Source organism: Gracilinanus agilis, chromosome 2 (genome assembly GCF_016433145.1).
Source record: "Gracilinanus agilis isolate LMUSP501 chromosome 2, AgileGrace, whole genome shotgun sequence".
NCBI lineage: Eukaryota > Metazoa > Chordata > Mammalia > Didelphimorphia > Didelphidae > Gracilinanus > Gracilinanus agilis.
Window position 1 is genome coordinate 253,454,890 of NC_058131.1, and position 23,026 is coordinate 253,477,915.

Consider the following 23,026-nt stretch of genomic DNA (forward strand, 5'->3'; position numbering starts at 1 on the left):
ATTGGACAGAGAGTAGACAGGTAAAATAGTCTGAATACAATTTGAGAATTTAGTGAATGTCAACCTGGTCTTCTTCTCAATGTTTCTAAAGTTTCTACTGAAAAATTTGTCTAGTACCTTTGGCATTCACAATTCAAACTTGGCAACCACCCACAATACTTCATCTGTCACCTTCTTCTTCACCTAGCCCCCCATAATGTCTAACAAAGGGTAAACCTTCTCATCCTCACCTCCCTGTGTGCTCCTGAAGCACCTGGTAGACACTGATCCGGAAAGTTTCATTATCAAAGCGCTCTCGGATATAATCCTTGTATATCCTAAACTCAGCGGCAGTCACAGCTTCTCCCTCTGGGATCCTGGAGAGATCAAACCTGAATTCCCGATGATGATAGCGCTGGTGGAAAAATTCTTTGTCATGCTCCACTGGAAAAAAAAAGGAAAAAAAGAAAGGGTAACTGACTTTCCATTTGTAAGTTTTCTAGCAGGTATCTCCTATATTGTCCCAATCTTTTTAGATAAATAGGAAATACAATGGAAACAAGAAGCAATTGATTGTATTTACCATACTTCTTTATCACTTTCTTCTGTACTGAGGAGCTAAACCTAGTCTGTTATCTTCTGCTATTCTGGTAACAGTTTTCTTTTGGACCCTACAGTATAGTTATAAAAGAACACTGGATTTCAGGTCAAAGGCTCTGGCCTCTCCTACATCTTACACCTTTGTGATCTGCAGCAAATCACTTTCCCTTCTAAATCTCATTTTCTTCATCTTTAGAATGAGAAGTTTGGACTCAGTGATATCTAAGATCTCTGCCTGACTCTGAATCCTAGGATCCTATAAGTTCTATAGGCCCATATTCATAACTATCAATTCAACACCTTGAAAACACTTGGAATAACCACAAAGAGGGACCAAATACATAGCAAGTATTCTTCTGAAAAAGAGAGCAGGCTGAAGAAAGCCCCATCGTAAAATTTTACTGGGGAGGCTGAAGATTTATCTCAGAGTCAAACAGCACTGTTTAAAATCAGAAAATCAGAAAGAGAGGGAGAGAGAGAGAGAGAAGAAGGGAGAGAAACAGACAATACTTTCTACACAAAGCAGAATACTCAGGCATTTGAGTTCATTCTGGATAACTGAATTGAAAAATGTGTCAGAACTAGGAGAGCTATACACAAAGGGTGTGTGTATTCAGCAAGAGTGAACATGTTAACTTGAAAGAAGGGTAAAGGGAATAGCAGTACTAATTTGTCTAGCCAAAGTTTTATGCAGGAGAATAGTGGAAAACAAGGTTAGAAGGGAAGCATTTATGATGGACCTCAAAGACCTTAAGGATAATAGAACAAGATCATTATGTAGCTCAGTGTATAAAGAGCCAGTTTTGGAGACAGGAGATCCTGGGTTCAAATTTTACCTCAGAAACTTCCTACCTGTGTGACCCTGGGCAATTCACTCAACACCCATTGCCTAGCTCTTTCTGCTCTTTTGCCTTGGAACCAATACACAAAATTTTTGATTCTAAAATGGAAAGTAAGGTTTGTTTTTTTGTTTGTTTTGTTGGGTTTTTTTTTTCAAGAAGAATAGAACATTAGAGCAAGCAAGAACCTTAGACCATCTAGTCCCTTGCTATCAAACCTACTGCAGAAGTGCTGGAGGGGGCTGCTCCCTTCCCCCTCTCCACAGGTGCCTGAGGACATTTCTTTCATCACCTGCCCCTCTGCCCAGCAGCCCAATGGGAGTGCTTCCTCCCTCCCCTGCCTGGAGTAATGGTAGGGGCTCACATGCATTGTGAGGGTTACAATTTGGGCACTCAGTCTCTAAAAGGTTGACCATCACTGATCTAACCCAGTCCTCTAATTTTGCAGCTAAAAAAGCTAAGGCCCAAAGAGATCAATTAAGATATAATTAAGGAGTGAAATTTAAAGGAAAGTAAGAATGGGATGAGAGGGAAGTGGATTTTCAGCCCAATGGATTTTGAAAACTCTACGATTAGCTTAAACTTTGCTCTAAGACCAGAATCATCAGGTGGAGTTTTAAGGGATAGGTTCCCAAGAAAAAAGAATTCCTAAGGTTTCTGAAAACATTTGGAACTACAGTTTGAAAGGATTTTTTAAAAAATCTACCCCAAACCAGGCCACTCATTTGTGCATGCAGCACAGATAAAGTAATTGCTCATTTAATTACTCTGAGTCTATGTAAGTGGATATACCCATGAATTCTGAGAGGCCCTTTGGAAATGTGATCTTTGATATTAACACACATGCTTCTCTGAATGTACTGCAGCTGTTGAAATCCTGGTAACATGTGGGGGAACGGAACTCAAAGGAATCTCAAGGAACCATTCTTCTCCCTGTTTACAGTTTCTCCCCTTTCCTTTTACACTCCGGCTAGATCTCCTGACCCAGAAGTAACAAATCTTTTCAGACCTAATTTATGAGAAATACTGACCCAGAATCCACATATTAGATCAAGATAGTAAAATGTATCATTTATAATTAGAAACAAAGAAAAGGGGGGTGCAGGGGGTGCAGGGATGGAGGCGGGGCCCCAGAAAAAGGGCAGCAAATAGTTTCAAAGCAAAACTGTAGCACATGTGGTGAGTTAGGAATCGTGCACTGTTTGGTGACCCTAGCAATACCTTAAACACAACAGCATGAGGTAAGCACCGCATGGAGCTTGAGCCCTTAGGTCTGAATTTCCCCAGCTTCTGTGGGTGTAAGCTAGCCTTTTGACAATGTGCCATGGAGTCTGATTAACTGCCTGGGGTGGGGGGGAGGTGAAAAGGAGGGGGAGACTGGCTTTTTGAAAGAAGGAAAGAAGGGGGAGGGGGAAATCTGTTCCATGTGGGGGACAGACACTTGAAACCAAAGCAGGTTTCAGGAATCCAACAGGCCCAGCCTGCATTGGTTCCTTCTGGGCCTCAATGACCTAACATGGGTGGGGCGGCTGCTGATACAAGCCATGATGACAATTTTGGACCCATTCTAGCTGGTCAAGTCAACATCTGCTGCTCTTCCCCTATACCTGGGGTAAGAGGAAGGATAGACTTTGAAGGCTCACAACAGAAGATTCTCAGTCCTTCCCTGCCTCTCCCTCACAGGCTCCCACCATAGAGATGCTCAGGACCTGCCCATAACTGTCTCACTGTTTTTTTGCAGGGTGTTAAGGAGATAAATACAAACCTCCCGTGCATATTCTGTGTTCCTCTGGAGGCTCAGGAAGGGTTGCAACTGGCACTTGAGTATTTAAATCTAGTCAACATTCAGAAGATGCCCAAAGTTCTCTTGTTGATTTATTAACAATTTTTTTTTTAGTTTCTACAAAGCACAGGGTGGAAGTGACGAGGAAGAATATAAGAAATGTCCTCTATCTAATACTTTTTACTAGAAGGTAAAATAACAGATAAAGTAAAAGACAAAGAAAAAAGATGCCCATGAAAAAAAAGCATGTAAAAGGAGGACACAAGGGAATAAGTATTTATATCACCCTATTATGTGCCAGGCATTGTGCCAAGGGCTTTTAAAAATATTATCTCAATATGATGGGATTGATAAATAGTGTTTTTGCAAACTTTCCATTGATTCTTCAAATGAAAATATACTCTAGAATCTAAGCTGTTTGCCAAATCACTAAAGTTCTAATGGTACAACATGTTTTACTAGTAGGGCTCCCAGCTAATCTGTATTTAACTGTTGGCTGTTCCTTTAATTAGGTTTCACAAACACATCAAGACAATATTGGTCCTGACAAGCTATATTTATTCTTATGTCATTAAAGGAGATGATGCTTTATTTTGTTTGGTGGGGGCATAGGGGATGTGTGAAAGGCTGCTAAGAGACTGCATGACTGATAGCTGGCATTTATATAGCACTTTAGAGTTTGCAAAGTACTTTACAAAGATTATTTCATTTGATCCTTGGAAACAAGTGCTGTTATTATCTTCATTTTATAGAGGAGGAAACTAAGGCAAACAAAGGATTTGCTCAGAGTTATATAGCAAATGTCTGAGGCATGATTTGAACTCCAGTCTTCTTTACTCTGGGTCTAGTACTCTATCCACAATCCAAGACCAGGCCAAGTCAAACTAATCTTATTTCCTTTTTTGTGTAGAGTAGCTTGCATATAGTTGGCACTGAATGAAGATTGAATTGTCCATTGAATTAACAGGGTTAATAGTAGTTACTGGTAGTTCAGAAGAATACCATATAGGAAATATGCCTGGATTTCAGCAAAAGTATATAACTCTCAAACTTCCCTGGTCAACCAGATAGAGATCAACTAAATTAGTGTTCACTGTTGTCTTTTTTTAAATATCAAAAGATTTTATAGACACTTCAAGCCCCCACCCCAGTATGGTAGTACTATTGTTGTTCAGTCATTCATTCATGTCTGACTTTTCATGACACCGTGGACCATAGCATGCCAGGTCACTCTATCCTCCACTATCTCTCAGTCCATCCAAGTTCATGTTCATTGTTTCCATGACATTCTCTGTCCATCTCAGCTTCTGCTGCCCCTTTCTCCTTTTGCCTTCTCATTATGTGGCCAAAGTATTTAAACTTCAGCTTAAATTTGACCTTTCAGTGAAACAATCTGAATTAATTTCTTTAAATATTGACTGATTTGCTCTCCTTTCTGTGCAAAAAAACTCTTAATAAAAGTCTTATACAGTACCACAATTAAAAAAAATTTTTAATGCTATAGTGCTCAGCTTTCCTAATAGTTTAGCTCTCACAGCCATACATCGATAATGGAAAAACCAAAGTTATGACTAAATGGACCACATTTCATATACTCAGAGTGAGAAAGTACATAATGATTAAAAATTACTGGGATTTCAGCTCCACTTTTAAATGAATTTATATCTTATTCAGCCCAATGGTACCTATATATATTTTAAGAACAACTAACTTAACATAACACATATGGATATGTAAGACATTCTATACAAAATCATGAATTGCCTGTTTTTTTGGAAACTAAGCATAGATTAAAATAACAATGCTTGATATGAATATGGACTCAACAACTCTTTTTGATAACTACATTCCCCCCCATCCCCTACAAGGTCCATAGCCCACATATTGGAAACTCTGGGCCCTTGCTGGTGAACCTATGGCACACATGTCAGAGGGTGCTGCTCTTCTCCCCCTCTCCACCACATCTGAGGACATTTTTCACTTCACCCACCCCTCTACCCAGCAGCCCAACGGGAGCATTTCCTCCCTCCATTTTCTGAGGTAAATAGACAGCTCATGTGCGATTTAAAGACACAGTTTGGGCAATTGGTCTCTAAAAGATTTGCCATCACTACTCTAAGCCAATAGTATAATCAGGTGGTTTCAGACCTGGGCAAGTGAAGAGACCCCAAAAGTGCATAAGTCATTAGTGGCTTAATGTCAAGCTAGATGAAAGTTGTGTGTACCCCAGATGTACACAGAAATAATGTACACCAGGAATCTGTCCTTAGTCCGAGCTAATTAACATTTTTAGCAATAATTTGAATGAAGAAATAGATAATAAACTTAGGAGATTTACAAATAACATGAAGCTGAGATAATGAGCATATTAAATATTCAGATTCAATCCAATAGGCTGGAGTGACCATCTAATGAGGTTAAATTAAATAGCTACACTTGAGTTTGTAAGGGTGGGAACATTTTAAACCACTGCTCAGGGGCAGGGTAGCAGAGGCTACAATAGTTCCCAGAAAAAAGATTTTAAGGTATTAATGAGCTGTGTGTACTGAATGTCAATAATGTAATATGGCAGTCAAAAAAATCTAATGTAGTCTTATGCTATATTAGGAGAGATATAGCATCCAAAAGAAGAGAGTTTAATGGTTCCATTGTGCTCTTCTCTGATCAATCAATGTTTTAAGCACTAACTATATGTCAGACATATACTAAGCACTGGAGGTATTAAAAGAGGCAGAAGATAAGTCTCTGTCCTCAAGGAGCTTACAATCTCATAGAGAGACAATATGCAAACAAATATATACAAAAAAAGCTCTATCCAGGATAATTAGGAAATAATTAGCAGAGGGAAAGCACTAGAATTAAGAGAATTAGAGAGGTTAGGCAAGGCTTCCTGGAGAAGGTGGGATTTTGTTAGTACTTGAAAGAAGTCAGGGAGGTCAGTAGGTAGAATTGAGGAGGGAGAGTGTCCCAGACATAAGAGGCAGTGATAGAAAATGCCTGGAGATGAGAGATAAAATGCCTTGCTTGTGGAACAGCCAGGAGGCCAGGGTCATTGGACTGAAGAGTATGTAGGGAATAAGATGTAAGAGGATGGGGAAAGTAGGAGGGGGCTAGATTATAAAGGGCTTTGAAGGCCAAACGAGCATTATGAATTTGATCCTGGAGGCAATAGGGAGCCACTGGAGTTTATTGAGTAGGGGACTGCCATGATCAGATCTATGCTTTAAGAAAACTGCTTTAGAAGCTGCATGGAGGCTGGCTTGGAAATGGGAGACTAGACTAGACATAGACAATCTCATCAACAGCCTATTGCAATAAATCATCCTCGTGTAAAGTGATAAAGGCCTGCACTAGAACTGGTAGTGTCAGAGTAGAGAAGGGGATATATTTGAGAGATGTTGCAAAGGAGACATTGACAGATGTTGACAACAGTTTGGATTTGGACTTGAGGATCACATAAATATAGATTAGAGGAAGGAAGCTTAGAATTCATTTGGTCCAAGCCCCTAATTTCACAAAAGAGAAAATGTAGTAAGGGGAATCACTAGGATTCGATAACCAGACTTCTCATTCCAGACCCAGAATTCTTTTTCCTGTACCCTACTTCTGGAGAATTGTGCTAAGTTCTAGTCACTTACATGGAAAACAACCATAAGAGGATAATGAGGATAGGAACCTGATATAAAAGTTGAAGGAATTATGGGCATTGAGCATGAAAAAGAAAAGACTTGGAGGGGAGGGGAGGACATAGTTTCATATATTTGAAGACCCAACATAGAGTCACTGGATGATAAATTTAGAGCTCAAGAGGAACTTAAATACCATATCATTCACTCTCCTCATTTTCAAGTACAGCAACTTATGCTCAGAGCATTTAAGTGACCTGTTGTTGTTCAGTCATGTCCTATTCTTGGTGACTTCATCTGGGGTTTTCTTGGCAAAGATACTGGAGCAGATTGTCATTTCCTTCTCCAACTCATTTTGTAGGATGAGAAAATTGAGGCAAACAGGGTTAAACCACTTGCCCAGGGTCACACAGCTAGTAAATGTATGAGGCCAGATTTGAATTCAGAGAAAGGAGTCTTCCTGACTCCAGGCTCAGCATTCTATCTACTGTGCAACCTAGCTGCCCCTCAAGTGACCTACCCAAGATCTCATAGGACCAAGATGTGAACCTGGGTCTTTTGACTCCAAAGCCTGATTGTTCTTTCCAACATGACACAATACTTCTTGGGCAAAAGGGACCTCTCTTATTTGTCTTGGCTCCAGCAGAAAGAACAGAACCAATGAATATAAGTAGTGAAGAGGCTGATTTTACCTCAACGTCAAAAAAACCCCTTAATAATTAGAGGTGTCAAAAAACAGAATGAATTACCTCCAGAGGTAGCAGGTTTGCCTTCATTTAAGGTCTTCACTTTTCAGAGAAGGTATAAAGGGAATATCTTTTCAGGTAAAGGATGAACTAGATAACCTCGAGTGCCCTTTAGGTTCAAAGAGAGTCCTGTAAATCTATCTATATTATGTATAATATAAATAGTAATTTACATTTGTACAACACTTTATAATAGGAAATTACTTCCCTCCAATAACTCCAATTTTACAACTAGATAAGGAAGTACATCGCCAACTTTAAAGTCAGAAGCAGAGAGACCTAGGTTTAAGGCCCATCTCTGACACATACTGACTGTGTGACTGTGGGCAAGTCACTTAATATCTCAATGAATGTTTAAATTAAGAGCAATTTTTAAAACTCTGAAATAAATAGGACTACAAGTTGCAGAGAAGGTGCCAGCCTATTTTAGTAGGAAAATTTTCTCATCTGGAAGTTCCCTTTATCAATGAAATCATAAGTCCAGATCCTATCCCTATTGTACAATTGAGAAGTAAGAAGAATCAGTTGAATACTTTACACAGTGGCTGCAATCATATGAATGAAAACATCAATGAAAAGCAACTGAACTCTGATAAATGGTAATGGTCAGTCTTGGTCCCAGAGAACAGATGAGGGAATACATTTGACTCCTCCCTATAAGGTGGCAGAGAGCAGGGGAGTATGGATGGAACCCATAATGTACACAGTCAGGTAAAGTTGATAAGCAGGGTTTTCTTGATTACAAGACAGATTCAAATGATGGTGATTTAAGAAAAACCATCAATAAAGTTTTCAAATGAAGTATAACTAAACAATCAAATCCCCTTGAAGACAGAAAAAAAAGTCAAGATCCTTATAAATATCAACAGGACTGGAAAAGTCATTTTGATTGAACATTTTTGGGCTTGGTTTCTGGGGAAATGGTTAATAATTATATATTTAGAAGCAGCTAGATGGCACAGTAGATGGAGTATTGGGCCTGAAGTCAAAAAGATTCATTTTCCTGAGGTCAAATCTAGCCTCAGGCACGTACTAACTGTGTCACCCTAGGCAAGTCACCTAACCCTGTTTGCCTTGGCTCCTCTTCTAAAAAATGAGCTGGAGAAGAAAATGGCAAACAGCTTCAATATCTTTGCCAAGAAAACCTCAAATGGGGGCAGTTAGGTGGTTCAGTGTATAGAGTGCCAGGCCTGGAAATGAGAGGTCCTGGGTCCAAATCTGGCCTCAGATACCTCTTAGCTGTGTGACCTGAGCAAGTCACTTAACCCTGTTTGCCCAGCTCCTGCCCTTTTCTTTTAGAATTGTTACTAAGGCAGAAAGTAAGGGTTTAAAAACAATAAGTACATATTTACCAACTTTAAATATTAAGAACATCCTATATATAAAGTACTGAGTAACTTGCAAAGTTTATATAAAGACATATAAAGTTTATATAAAGACATATAAAAACATATAAAGTTAGGTGGCTCAGTGGATTGAGAGTCACACCTAGAGCCAAGAAGTCCTGGGTTCAAATTTGACCTCAGCACTTTGTAGCTGTGTGACCCTGAGCAAGTCACTTAACCCCCATTGCCTAGGTAACCCCCTTACCACTTTTCTGCCTTGGAACCAATACACAATATTGATTCTAAGATGGAAGGTAAGGGTTTAAAAAAAAGACAATCCTTACCCTCATGGAGCTTATAGTGTCACAAGAGTTAATTACACACAAAAAACCAGACTCGTATACTAAATAAATGCACTACAGAGTGACAAAGCAAAATATGATGTAAGGTCCAAGATTATGGAGTCAAAACCAGGAAAGATTATTTGGGAAAAGTATCATTTGATTTTTTTTTAAAGTATTTTAATATAGCTTGTTTTTAAAGTAATCAGAAAACAATCATTTATTCAGTGCCAACAATGTGCCACTCATTGTGCTAGTCTATGAGAATATAAAAACAAGGAATAAAGTAATATCTACTATATTTTATTTCTAAATATATTGCTCATCAGTAAATCCTTTTTCTTTTGAGAGAGGGAAAGACCAAAACTAACCAACCCATCAATTTTGTCTGATAGCATACGCAATATTCCATACTCACCCTCCTCCTACAAGATGCCATTTGAATTATGCTTTGAGGATCCATGGGAATTTACAGAATTAAAGAATTTATAGTTGGAAGGGGCCTCAGTAGCCACATAATCCAACCAACACCCAAAAGGAATCTTCCCTCCAACCCCTTTGACAATCCAGCCTTTGCTTGAAGGACTCCAGTAAGGGACGTCTCATCAAGTCTTAAGGCATCACATTCTGCTTACAGAGATTTTGAATCATTAGGAAGTTTTTATTTTTCTTTCTTTTTGTTTTAGCCCTTATCTTCTGACTTAGAATTGATACAAGTATTGGTTCCAAGGCAGAAGAGCAGTAAGGGCCAGGCAAATGGAGTTTTGTGAGTTGTTCAAGGTCACACAGCTAGGAAGTATCCAAGCCTAACCCTCTATCCACCAAGCCACCTAGCTGCCCTGAAAGTTTTTCTTGCCGTCCAGCTTAAAGCACCTTATACCATTCCTCTTCTGGGGGATGTCATCCCCCTCTAGTCAAATGAAACAAAAACTAATCTCTCTTCTATTTGACAGGCCTTCAAATATGTGTGTAACATCCACTCTGGAGCCACCTTCCAACTTGGCACTCAGAAGATGCAGGTTGAGTCCCTACAGGGTGATTACTTGTCCCAAGTTTTGTGGATCCACACTTCTAAATCTGTAGCTCATGATCCTCACTGGCACATTTAACCTTTAATGGTCAGTGAGGGGGACAGAATTAGCTCAAAACAGAAGCATTTCCTGAGATGTAAGCCAGAGTAAGGACAGTAGCTACAAAACATTATCCCTATAAGCCAGGGACACCCTGCTCCATGAATACACAAAATCAACAGAAAGAATGGATGGATGCAGACTTAGAGTACATTAGAAGAGAAGCATCATAGCAGGGAAATATGATCAAGGCAACTCATGCCACCCACACTACAGGCCCTTTGTCTTCTCGTGGCGCTTTCGCACTGCTACCCCCTAAGCATAGCATCTCTGCTGGATGTGGTAGTGAGCTGGGCTCTCTGGGCCTCTTCTTACCAGCAGATGGACTGCTGCCCAACAGAATCATTCTATGTCAAATTCATAGCTGGCCCACTTCTCTGCTGCCAGAGATCACACTCCTTAGGGTTGTCTCCTGCCTCCATTATTCCTTTTCTCTTTTCCCTGCTGGATTTTGTGTCTCCTACCAGGAAAGTAGCCATGACTGAGATGAGGAAGGGGCAATTGAGATGTAAGAGGAAATCTCTGCCTTCCCACCCCCAGGGCTAAGGAATGAACCCCTCAAAAGATCTGGGTTCTTCTTCTACAGGTAACTCTCTTGTTACTACAGTTCATATTCCTCAGCGCTACTTTTTGCCTCTACCCATTTGCTTAGAGAGCTTGTCGTCATTTTGTTTTTCAGCCATTTTTTTTATGGCCACAAGGGCTCTCTGCTCTCTAATTCTATCAAAAAGCATGTCTTCATACTTCATAAAGGAGTGACAAAGTAAAAACCTTCCTTTTTCTTTTGAGACAGTAATACCTTGTCTCTGTTGTCTGCTCTTTCTGTGATTTAGTCAACTGAAAGTGGGATGGTGAAAAGTTAAAAAATCAACTGATCAGAGGTGTCCAATCAACTCCCACTACATTTATCACAGCTATTATGATCTTCACCTTCTCCCTCTGTCAACGTATTCTCTCTTCCAGACTAATAACTCCAGTTCCATCAACCAATCCTTATGAAGAACAGCCTCAATATCCTTAACTATCTTGGATGCTCTCTTCTGAATGCCCTACAGCTTAACAATGGCTTTATTCAACTGTATTACCCAGAATTGATCTCAACACCACAGATCTGTTCTGACCATGGATTATTATAGATGGATTATCATCTCCTTATTGCCGGAAGCTATGCCAGTCAATGGACCCCAACATCATTTTAGCTTCTGTGGCTACCGCCTCACACTCCTTACTCATACTGAGCAACACTTCATTCAACCCTTTAGAAAATTTTTAAGAGGAACTATAGTACCGTCTGACTATACAGTATTTAGAAAGTTGATTTTTGGAACCCTTGTTATATTTATTATATTTATATCCATTTAATTTCATCTTATTACATGATTTAGCCTGATTTAATCTGTCAGGATCCTTTTGGATTCTAACCTTATTATTCAGTGTATTAACTATCCCTTCTAATAGTGGCAATGGGCAATAAGGGGCAGTAATAGAAGCAGGACCCTAGTTAGCACTAGTTCAACATCAACTGCAAGATCTGTGGTTTCAGCATTAATCAAGCATGAATTGCAGAATCTATATTGTTGATCAGTTACCTATTCTATACCAATAATCACCTGTCTTGGATCTGTAATGTTTGATACTGGGCATCAGCTTTTTGCCACTCCATTTTATTAATTACTCATATTGCTCTTTATTTACCTTGGTTCTGAACTGTTAGGACCATGCTGTACCCCCTCCCCCAAGTTCTCATTCCAGAAGGTTAGCAAAGCCTTTCCCACACTGGCAAATGATGACAGGTGGACAATGGCGGGAAAATAGGACTTACTTACTAAGGGCTCTGGCAGTCCAGAAGGATCCTCCAAAGTTGCTCCCTATTCCCTATGCCATATTTGTCAAACCCCAAACCACACAACCACCTGAATTTGGCCATGCCTATTTTCCAGGGTTTGGGGGAAAAGTAGAGACTTCCTTTGAATTGGAGATGACTAGCCTCCAGACCCCACTAAATATGCAAACCCTGATCAACTCCTCAAGTTGCTCAGGTTTCCTCACCAGGGGCTGCTACTCCATTACCTATTAGTCTATTTCATCAGCCCCAAGATCTATTCCATCACCCTGAGAGTTTCTACTCCATCAGCCCCAAGACTGCTACCTTGGAACTGCTACTCTGGACCTAGAGAGCTGCTATGCCATAAGCTCCAGAGAGGATACTCTAATAGTTCCTGAACTAATCCATCAGTCCTAAAGCTATCTGATTAGCCCCCAGGCTATTCCACTAGCAATTTGGCTATTTCACCACCTTAAACCTCTTCTTCAAACAAATTTTTTTTCTTACTTCAGGTTTGAATGGAGTTTGAGTCTCCCATTCTAGGGGGGAGATCCTACTACAAATTTGGTGTGTTTCTCCCACAACACTTCCAACTTTGAATTTTTTTTAACTTTTGTGAGTTGTTGTTGTTGTTCAGTCATTTCAGTTGTGTCCCACTTTTCACGACCCCATTTGGTTTTCTTTTAAAAACAAAAACAAAAAATGAGGGCAACTAGGTGGCTAAAAAGGCAGGACTAGAGACAGGAGGTCCTATGTCCAAATCTGACCTCCATCACTTCCTAGCTGTGTGACATTGGGCAAGTCACTTAATTGCCTAGCCCATACCCCCATTGCCTAGGCCCTTACCACTCTTCCACCTTGGATCCAATACACCGTATTGATTCTAAAACATAAGGTAAGAGGGTTTTTTTTTAATTAAAATTTTATAAAATCTTAACTTCTAATTTAGAATTGATACAAATATTGGTTCCAAGGCAGAAAAGCAGTAAAAACTAGGCAATTGGGGTTAAGTGACTTGCCCAGGGTCACCTAGCTAATACAAGTCTGAGGTCAAATTTGAACTCAGGTCCTCCCAAATCCAGGCCTGGCACTGGGCCACCTAACTGCCCCTATTTGGGGTCTTCTTGGCAAGGGTACTGGAGCAGTTTGCCATTTCCTTCTCCAGTTCATTTTACAAATGAGGAAACTGAGGCCAACAGGGTTAAATGTCTTGGCAAGGATCATATAGCTAGGAAGTGCCTGAAGCTGGATTTGAACTCAGGAAGATGAGTCTTTCTGACTCCATGCCCAGCACTCTATTCACTGCAACATTTAACATGCCTTCGATTTCATTATTCAAGTCAGGGATAAAAATACTCAACAGCACAGGGTCAAGTGGGACACTGCACTGAAGCCCTCCTGCTAAGCCATCATTGAACCACTAATGACTACTCTATGCAGTCTAGTCATTCAACCAGTTCAGAATCCATTGATAATACAATTGTTTTCATCATCAAACCTGCTACCTTCCATCTTTTCCATAAGAATAGTATGATATGATTTGCCAGCTGTTTTTCTAAAATCTAAGGAAACAATAGCTATAGCACTCCCCTGACCTACTAGCTAAGTAACCATGCCAAAAAAAAGAAAATAAGGTTAGTCCAGTATGTTCTTAAGAATCCTATGCAGTCTTCTGCTTTCCTTTCCATTACTTTAATAATCCATTTTAGAATTTTCTCAGGAATTAAAATCAAGCTCACATATAAATCATATACTATATTTCCTTCTCTTTTTTGGAAATTAAGACATTTGCCCTCTCCAATTTTGTGATACTTCTCCCATTTTCTTTTATCCTTTGAACATCACTGACAGTGATCCATCAATCATATTTGCAGCCCTTTTTCAGTAGTTGAGGATGTTCGGATGGGTCTTATGACTCCAATTCATCAAGGGCAACTAGGAGCTCTCTTATCATCTCCTTATTTGTCCTGACTTATTGTTGAACATTTTTATATTTTTGTTTCCTCTGTGTGGGCGCAAGTGCAGCTCATGCTCTGCCTCCCACACCTACCTTATATTTATTTTATATTTATTCTGAACATACCCAGATCCAATCTGTTATCAAATCTTGTCAATTCTACCTTTGCAGCACCTCTCATATACATTTCCTTGTCTTCTCTAACTCTACTACCACTTTGGTGCCTGCTTCTCACCCAGACTTTTGCAGCAGCCTTCTGGTTGGTCTGGAAGTCTCTCCCTTCTCCACTCCATCCTCCACTCAGTTATCAAAGTAACCTCCCTATCTGTAGGTCTGGCAATGGCACAACCTCCCTGCCATTCAATAAACTCCATTTACCTCCAGGATCAAATATGAAATCCTCTGTTGCATCTAAGGTCTTTTATAATCTGTACCTGTCCTACCACAGCTTTTTCCTTTCCATATTCTGTGATTCAGTGGTATTGGCCTCCTTGTTGTTCATCATACATGACACTCCATCTTCCAACTTGGCACATCTTGACTTGCTGTCTCTCATGCCTGGATTGACTTCCTTGCTTCTCTGCCTCCCAGATTCCTTGACTTCTTTCAAGTCTTTCTCAGTCTCTCTTAATGCTAGTGACTTCCCTCCCATATATATTTTGTTTGTCCAAAGTTGTTTGTATATATGTATGTGTACGTGTATATACTATACTAACTTGTTTATTATTTGGAATATATTTTCTTTATACATGGCATCTCCCTTATTCACTTTATGAACTTCTTGAGGGCAGAAACTGCTTTTGCCTTTCTTGTATAGCTTGGTTTTAGCACAGGACTTTGCACTTTTTGTTGTTGTTCAGTCATTTCAGTTGTATCTGACTTTTCATTACCCCATTTGGGGCTTTCTTGGCAAAGGTATTGGGGTGATTTGCTATTTCTTTTTCTGGCTTGTTTAACAGATGAAGAAACTGAGGCAAATAGGGTTAAGTGACTTGCCCTGGGTCACACAGCTAATAAGTGTCTGAGGTCATTTGAATTCAGGTATTCTTGCCTCCATGTCCTGGACTCTATCCACTATGCCACCAGATATTTAGTGAATGCCTGTTGACTTAGATTGTTGATTCTATACTTATAAATGTTGTCTCCCTGATTGAAATTCAAGCTCCTCTAGAGCACAGTATCTGGCATGTAGGAGATACTTATTCTCCTTATCAGAGAAAACAGAAACAAAATGAGAAAAGAGTAGTACTACATGCTTTCTGTTGTCAGTTATCATTATGCATCCATGTCATAGAAAGACCCCATTCCTTCTTTCATTTTCCTTTCCTCAATTAAAAAACAACAACAACAACAATACTGTTATCTTTAGGCTCCCTCTCCAGCCTCACCTCCTCCTGAGTTTTATTATGACATTCCTAAGGCTATCCCATAGTATTATTTCATTCTTGGGTACCTGCCCCTTCTTCAATCATCTGGGGTCTCTTCAAACAAATTTCTATTTTTCCTTCTCCTTGGAATTGTTTCCATTTGTCTTTGGAATTCCATTTCTGAGAGTTTCCCATCTCTCCTTGGCTGATTTCTCCTATAGAATTTTAGTTCATGGGAGCATTCTTATTCTTCCTCTGAATCCTTTGAAAACTGCTTTTTCCTAATCTATACATACTAGATCATTCCCAGTATCTTTTTCTTCTCTGTCACAAACTCTAATAGGGAATGGTTACTTGTCTACAGGGTTCCCATCATTTTCAACCTAGTAACAAAGACTATCTATTAGAAAAAATCGGGTCTAGGAAATAATTTCCCCCTGTTGATTCCTCTACTTTTTGAAGAATCAAATTATCATTAAGGCAAGTAAAGGAGAGTTAGGAAAGGCATTTCAGTTATAAGACCTGGATTCAAATCCCAAGTCTGCCATTTACTTTCTATGTGACCTTGGGTAAAGGATTTCTTTGTTTTGGATTGTAGTTTCTTGGTTTCCTCCACAATAAAATTAAGTGATAAAACTAGATGATTCCTATAATACAAGAGATTTTTAAGCCTTAAGAACTATATAAATTTAGAATGCCAGATTTTAATTTTAATTCATGTCACTCCCATCTAGCAATTTTAAAAGGCATGCAAAATACTTTACATGCTATAATTGATCCTCACAAAATCTGTAAGGCAGATGCTATTATTATTCCCACTGTATAGATAAGGAAATTGAGGCTGAGAGAGGTTAAGTGACTTGCCTAGGGTCACACAGCTAGTTAGTATCCAAGGCAATATTTGAACTCAAAGTCTTCCTGATTCCAACTCTAGCAACCCATCCTTTATACCAATTAGACCCTCTTCATCCTTTACTCTCTTAAAAAAAAAAGGCTAGCCTTGGGTCTTTAACATAAAAGTCACCATTTCATCCTTTAATCTAAAGCAGTTACTACCATTCTGTCATTTCACAGAACTCTAGAGCAGAGATCCTGAATTTGAAATGCTTTTGGGAAATAAGATGTTGAGAAAAACAGGCCAACTGCTGATTTCAATGAAATAGTTATGCATTTGAAATTATTTCAAATACATGATTTAAAACCAAAAGTTACCTTGGAGAAGGTTTCTATCCTGAGGTGCCCATAGAATATGTGTAAATTTCATGGTAAGGTTTATTTTGTTTACTTATTTATTTGTTTATTTATCATTTAAACATTACATAGAACATGAATAATTACATGTTAACTGTTACTTTATTTTCATATCAATAGGAAAATTTAATAATCATTGCCTAACCCAAATGCACAAATCTATAAACTTTTAGATCAAAACTACTTATTTTCCTTAATTTCTTTTCTTGACTTCAAAAATGTTCTCCTTCACAATAATGGATTTTTATGCACAAGCTCATGAAACATTTTTGTACTCCACTGCACCCAATAAAGAAACATAAATAAATGAAAGTTCTCTGACGGAGGATAGAGTCAGAATTCTATAAGCTTTGTTTCCCTCCTAACATTCCTGCCCCAACCCCCAAGAAGGGCTGGCAGGGATTTGCAAAGGACTTTAATCTTTAATCTTTTTAAGGACCCAGATTCCTGAGACCAAAAGATAAGTCAAAGGATAATGCATTCCATAAGACAACACTGTTCTGACAGAGTCTGTGGCCCTGTGACTGACTGTCACGGCGATCAATTCTAGTCACAAAAAGCTGTATCAAATTCAATAATCCCAATATTAGTTAGGTGAAAAAAAGTAGATTCTATGTTCTATAATGGATCACAGGATCATCAGTTTTTAACTGGGAGGGAGCTTAGGAGTTAGCAATTACAATACCTATCATTTTAGAGATGGGGAAACTGAGGCAGGATGCAATTAATTGACTTGCCCAGGATCACATAGGAAGCATCTGAGTTGGGATTTGAACCCATATCTTAATTATTTTAAATTCAATAACCACTACACCACTGCCTCTAGTCCTTGTTCTAGTTTCCTTCATAAAGTGAACAGTGAGGTGGGAACAAGAGATAAACACTTTGAGATTTCCCCTCCAAAACCACAACTGGGTTTTTAAAATGGATGTAGGCCAATAGTAATATTTTTTTCAAGCAAAACTTTTCTAGGAGCACCAACGAAGGGGCTCCTTCCTATAATATCTTCTATTTGCACTATAGACGTCCTTCTATAGGAATTTTAAACATCTAGAAATATAACCTATCCACTTGGATTTCTCTGTAGTAAGTATGAAGTGGATTACAATAATTACACATCAAAGTCTTTCTACCTCATTGTTACTGTCATTATATATCTATGGTAGATGAGTTACCATGGTACCTAAGCCCACATCAATCATTGTTAGGAATGGCCTGTAGTCTCCATCAGGAAAAGAGTCCAAATCATCTTGTTCCATTATTATGGCTGCCAGTGGACTTGGGGCAGAAGAGCTAATGGAATGACATCATTACTAATTAAGGCTTCAAATGGGATGCTTGGCTTCTGGTTCTTAACCTTTCTGTGTGTAGGCTGTGGGTCCTGTTGGCAATCTGGTGGAAACTTCTCAAAATAGTGGTGGGGAGGTTGTTTTGTTTTGTTCTTAATATTTGAAACAAATGTTATATTTTAATTAAAGATGAAAAATGGGGAAAAATAAAATAAAATAAAGTTGAAATTATTTTCCCATCCAAGTTCACAAGAGTCCTGAAATCTAGATCCTAGGGCTAAGAACCCCTCTTCTAGAGACTATTTCTGATTTTTAAAAAATCATTATTAATTGAATTAACCCTATTAAATGATTTCAAATACCACCTATACTTTTCATTGGCATAATAGTACTCTTTGCCAGTACTATTATGCCAATGAAAAGTATAGGTAGTATTTTCTTTGGAAAGAATTTTTCCTTATATTCTTCTAGAAGGTGAGCCATGCATAGTCCTCCAGAATGTAAACTTGAGTTTTCAAAGGCATCAGAGCATAGACGCCTGTGGGAAACCCTCAAGCTGAAAAGGCTTCCAATATTCTCAGTACCTTAGGATCAGCCTATCCAAGTACAGAGAGACTCATACCACAAGTGGAGTTGCTAGGTTCTGAATATTTTGGCCCTCACTTCTCACAAAACAGTTTAAAAACCAAAATGGCCCACCAGTTCATGCAGACCCCAGCCTCCTCCTCTTTTTCTGCAGCCATTAGTTATAGTCTTATAATAAGAGGATGAGGGAATCAAGAATTACAACTTTTACCTCATCTGCAAACATTGAATTAAAATACTGGTAGCCCAAATGTGCACATGTGATCTTTAAGGACCCAAATGATCTTATATTGACATTTTCACTTTAAACAACATAATGACTCATACCTTCTCTGATCCTTATGATATACAAGGGGGAAGTTAAGATGAGTATATCAGCTTATAGCCTAGGAAATTTAAGTTACTGGTCCAAAGTGGCCTGCAAGTTAGTGGGAGATTTAAGGACCAGGGCCCAGATCTTCCTTTCTGCCTGTTAGAAGCAGTTGCTATTGGTGGTGATGAGGAAAGGGGTTTATCTCTCCACAATGATTTCTCCCCTTCATGATGACTGTGAGGGCTGGCTAAGAAGCTGGCCTAGTGGTTTAGAGGGCACTGCTATTGCCAAAATATAATGCTTTATGCATAGTAGTACTTAAGAAATGCTTTATTCATTCATTCCCCAAATGTTGCCATTTGCCATGAGAATGAGCATGATAAGAAAGTATCAGTGGTTCACCTCAGACATGTCCTCCTGGAAAAATGGCTATTGAGTACAATACATCATTAGTGTTCTAATTACATTTATTTCTGCCTCAATATCACAAACATATGTAAAGACCAAACTCATGAGAATTCCACTAATGAAACTAATTCCACTGGTTCACAATTTCCACAAAATAAAAAAGCAAGTGAATGTACTTTAAGAGATGGAGCTGACTCCCCCATTGCCTAGCCCTTACCACTCTTCTGCCTTGGAACCAATGCATAGTATTGATTCTAAGGTGGAAGGTAAGGGTTTTTAGAAAAAGAGAGAGGGAAGGAGTTGATTGTGAAGAAGACAAAATTCTTGCCTGTGGCCTTCATTTGCTATTTGAAGTTGCTCTGCTGGCTAGAATTCTGAAGAGCTGATAGATGAAAAACAAATTTATTTCCCTAAATGTGCTCCTTCCAGACTTGTGGGTTCTTAAGCTTCTTTCTTCTGGTCCTGTAAGACATGTGAGATATAGCCACCTCACTTTTTTTTTTCAACAGCATCCCTTTGTGGGGCAAGTGTTGTTGTTTTAAACATCATTTTGTAGGAAGAGAAACTACTGTATAAAAGGAAAGTGATTTTCCACAAGATAATAATCACAAATGAGGAATGCCAGCATTAAAAAGTCAGGGTGCTTTGCTCCCAGCCCATAGTCCCAGCTAGACCCCTTCCATCTCCCTTTGTCTCGGGTACATCAGAAATAGCTTCTCACTACTTGCAGAAATAGAACAAACATTTCTATATTCCCTTGATATTGATCTGGAAATTCAGCCCATTGAGCCCTAAGGTTCCTTGGGCTATCTATCTGGAAGACTGCACAGAGCATTTTTACAGAACTTTGACTCTTTAACTGTGAAAATTCTTAGGGCACAGATACCCTAGTCCCTTCCTCCCAACCCCCCTTCCCTGGTTCTCTCTCCCCCAGGGCTCCCATTCCACATGGATGCACTCAACTGGGAATAGGGTGTTCTCAGGCATATACTTTCTTGTTAGATTTGACAGAAAGAGTTACTGGAGCTGCTGTTGGGGTGAATTTATTGCTGCAGGACTTTGGGAATGTGAAATTCAATGATTGGTTTTCATTCATTCGACCCCCTTGACCAAAAGATTTACATGGTGAGATTAGGGAGCTTGAAAAAGCAGCCAAAGGCACGCAATAAATTGAGAATTCTGGAAACACAGCAAATGTACCACTTTAGGGGAGTAATGGACATGAAAATGGCCTTTTATAACACTACTAATACAGAACTTGGACAAAACTACAGCATCTGATTGACTTTTATTATCCATTTATTCTGAAAAATGGCTGTTCAAGTTGTTTAGAGAAATCCTTGACCCTTGCCCCCTCCAAAAAACAAGAGCTGGCTCAAAGTCTACCCTGCCAGTACAACTTTGGGGTTCAAAGACTCCCACTAGAATACTCTCCAAATACATCATGTCTATAGAGACTTGGCAAATTCCCCAAGTGGCAAAAAAAAAAAAAAGCCCTCAGAGGCTACCTGGCCTCTGGAAGCACCAGAATTATCCCCTTTAAAGAGGCCAATAGCTGAAGGTTCCTTTAATCTACCTCCATTTCTATCCAATCTGGCCATTCCTATCCCCTAATGGGAACTTGGGCATAGAACTTTGGCAATCTTTGGTGTTTGGGAGGGAATAAGACAATCCCCTCAACTGATAATATTTTCTCCTTAATTATTGCTTTAGCTTTTCATCTTTCTACCAAATGACTCAGCTGCCAACAGGACCACCTGGAGCACCACCAAACTGAGGGCTCTCTGGGGAGTCTTCTGAAACACTGATTCCTTGTTAGGCGTTCCACTGTGCTAATAGCAATGGTGCATAGCACATCTGTGCCAGGCTCCAGGAATGGGAAAGGCCGCCTCAATGGAGCCTGGAAAGCTCTACTTGGTCCAGCTAGTCAGCCATCAGAGTTAGCAGTTCCTTTGTCACCCTTATTCTCTATCCTGCACAGATGGAAGGGGGAAGAAGGGGGAGAAGAAAGAATGGAATACTGTACCACAAGATTAAACATTTCAGTGTCAACATGTGTGCTCTCCTGTTCTGAACAATGTTATCATTGTGAATTGAATGAACTAAACGGATAGGGAAAATGTGTGTGTAGGGGTTGGAAGAGTGGTGGGAAAGATGGGTTTAATTATCTCTCAAGCACAGGCAAATTGTTTATAGGAGAAATTCAAATCCTGGTAAATAAGGCTCCCTAGTCTCAAAAAGATACTGGAATACACATGTACAAAGACATAGCAATTGGGGTAGTATATAGGCAGTTCTTGTGATTATACACTCATTGGGCTACAGAATGTCAGAGCTGTAAGAAAATCGAGAGGTCATCTAGCCCAACTTTGTCATCCCTTAGTAGAGTTTTAATCTCAAGCTAGCTTCCTTTGCTGGAGCAGTTAGGTGGCATAATGGATAAAGTGCCTGACCTGAATGAAGTCAGGAAGACTCATCTTTGTGAGTTCAAATCTGACCTCAGACACTCAGCAGCTGGGTGACTCTGGGCAAGTCATTTAACCTTGCTTACTTCAGTTTCCTCATCTGTAAAATGAGCTGGAGAAGAAATGGCAAAATACTCTAGGATCTCTGCCAAGAAAACCTCCAGTGGGGGTCACAGAGAGTTGGACATGACTGAAAAATGACAAAAGCTTGCTTTGCCACCTTGTACTCTTCTAGGTGACCTCCTTGACCCAACCCTACGTTAATGTAAATAGTACAAACTGACTAGTAGAGGTCACATAGCACAGCTGTGATTTAGTGGGAAGAACTCTTGTATAGGAGAAGCCAAGAAACGGTCTTAATCCCGGAGGTAGAATGCCTTACTCAAGTCATTTTACTTCCTTAGCCCATACATAGTTTCCTAACCTATAAAATGGAAGGATTCTATCACATAGCATAAAAAGTCTTCTCCAAAACCAACATTTAAAAATTATTAGATAGGCGAATCAATGCTGATTGTAATAGTTTAATATAGAAATAACTTTTGGATTATCTGCAATTTTAAATTATTCAGCCTAGAGATGCCCACCATTGTCATACCTTTTTTCTTTTTAATAGTATGCTTTTGGAGACGTCTAACATAATGGATAGAGAATTGGCCTCATAGCTAGAAAGACCTGGGTTCAAGTCTCATTCCAGATACATAAAGTCTGTATAACCATGTACAAGTCATTTAACTATTCAATGCTCCAGCCAATCTATCAAGTTTATAAATTACAGAGAAGGTGCCAATCTGAATTGAAAAAAGGAATTTCCTTATTGGGAAGTGATCAGTGAAATCACAAGTCTAGTTCCTATTACTTTATTTTATTTATATTATATTTATATTATTTTAAGAATTAAAATAAAGAATATAGAAATTTAAGCAAATAAATGGACCTTCCCTATTACACCTTTATAGCATAAATAGGACTTTTTTACACCTAGTCATCAAAATGCTAACAAAAGATACTTCATTTTTCAAAATATAATGGATAGGCCAAGTACAGTGGTTAAGAATGGCAAAATAGTCTTTTCTAATGAAGAGAAGCAATGCTTACCAAACTTTTAGAGGAATGTTCTAAATATATGTTCAAATGTACTTTTCTTCTACACACAGGTGAAATTTAGACTTACACCTTGGCATAATCCTACTATAA

General features: G+C 39.0%; 1 protein-coding gene across 1 annotated transcript in view; it reads right to left on the reverse strand.

The window, feature by feature from the left end:
- Positions 1-23,026, reverse strand: part of BMP7 (bone morphogenetic protein 7) — a 149,620-nt gene that overhangs the window by 51,661 nt on the left and 74,933 nt on the right. Inside the window, exon 2 of the mRNA XM_044659632.1 lies at positions 231-423. Within this exon, the coding sequence (XP_044515567.1) occupies positions 231-423 (193 nt within the window). The remainder of the gene's footprint in view (positions 1-230; positions 424-23,026) is intronic.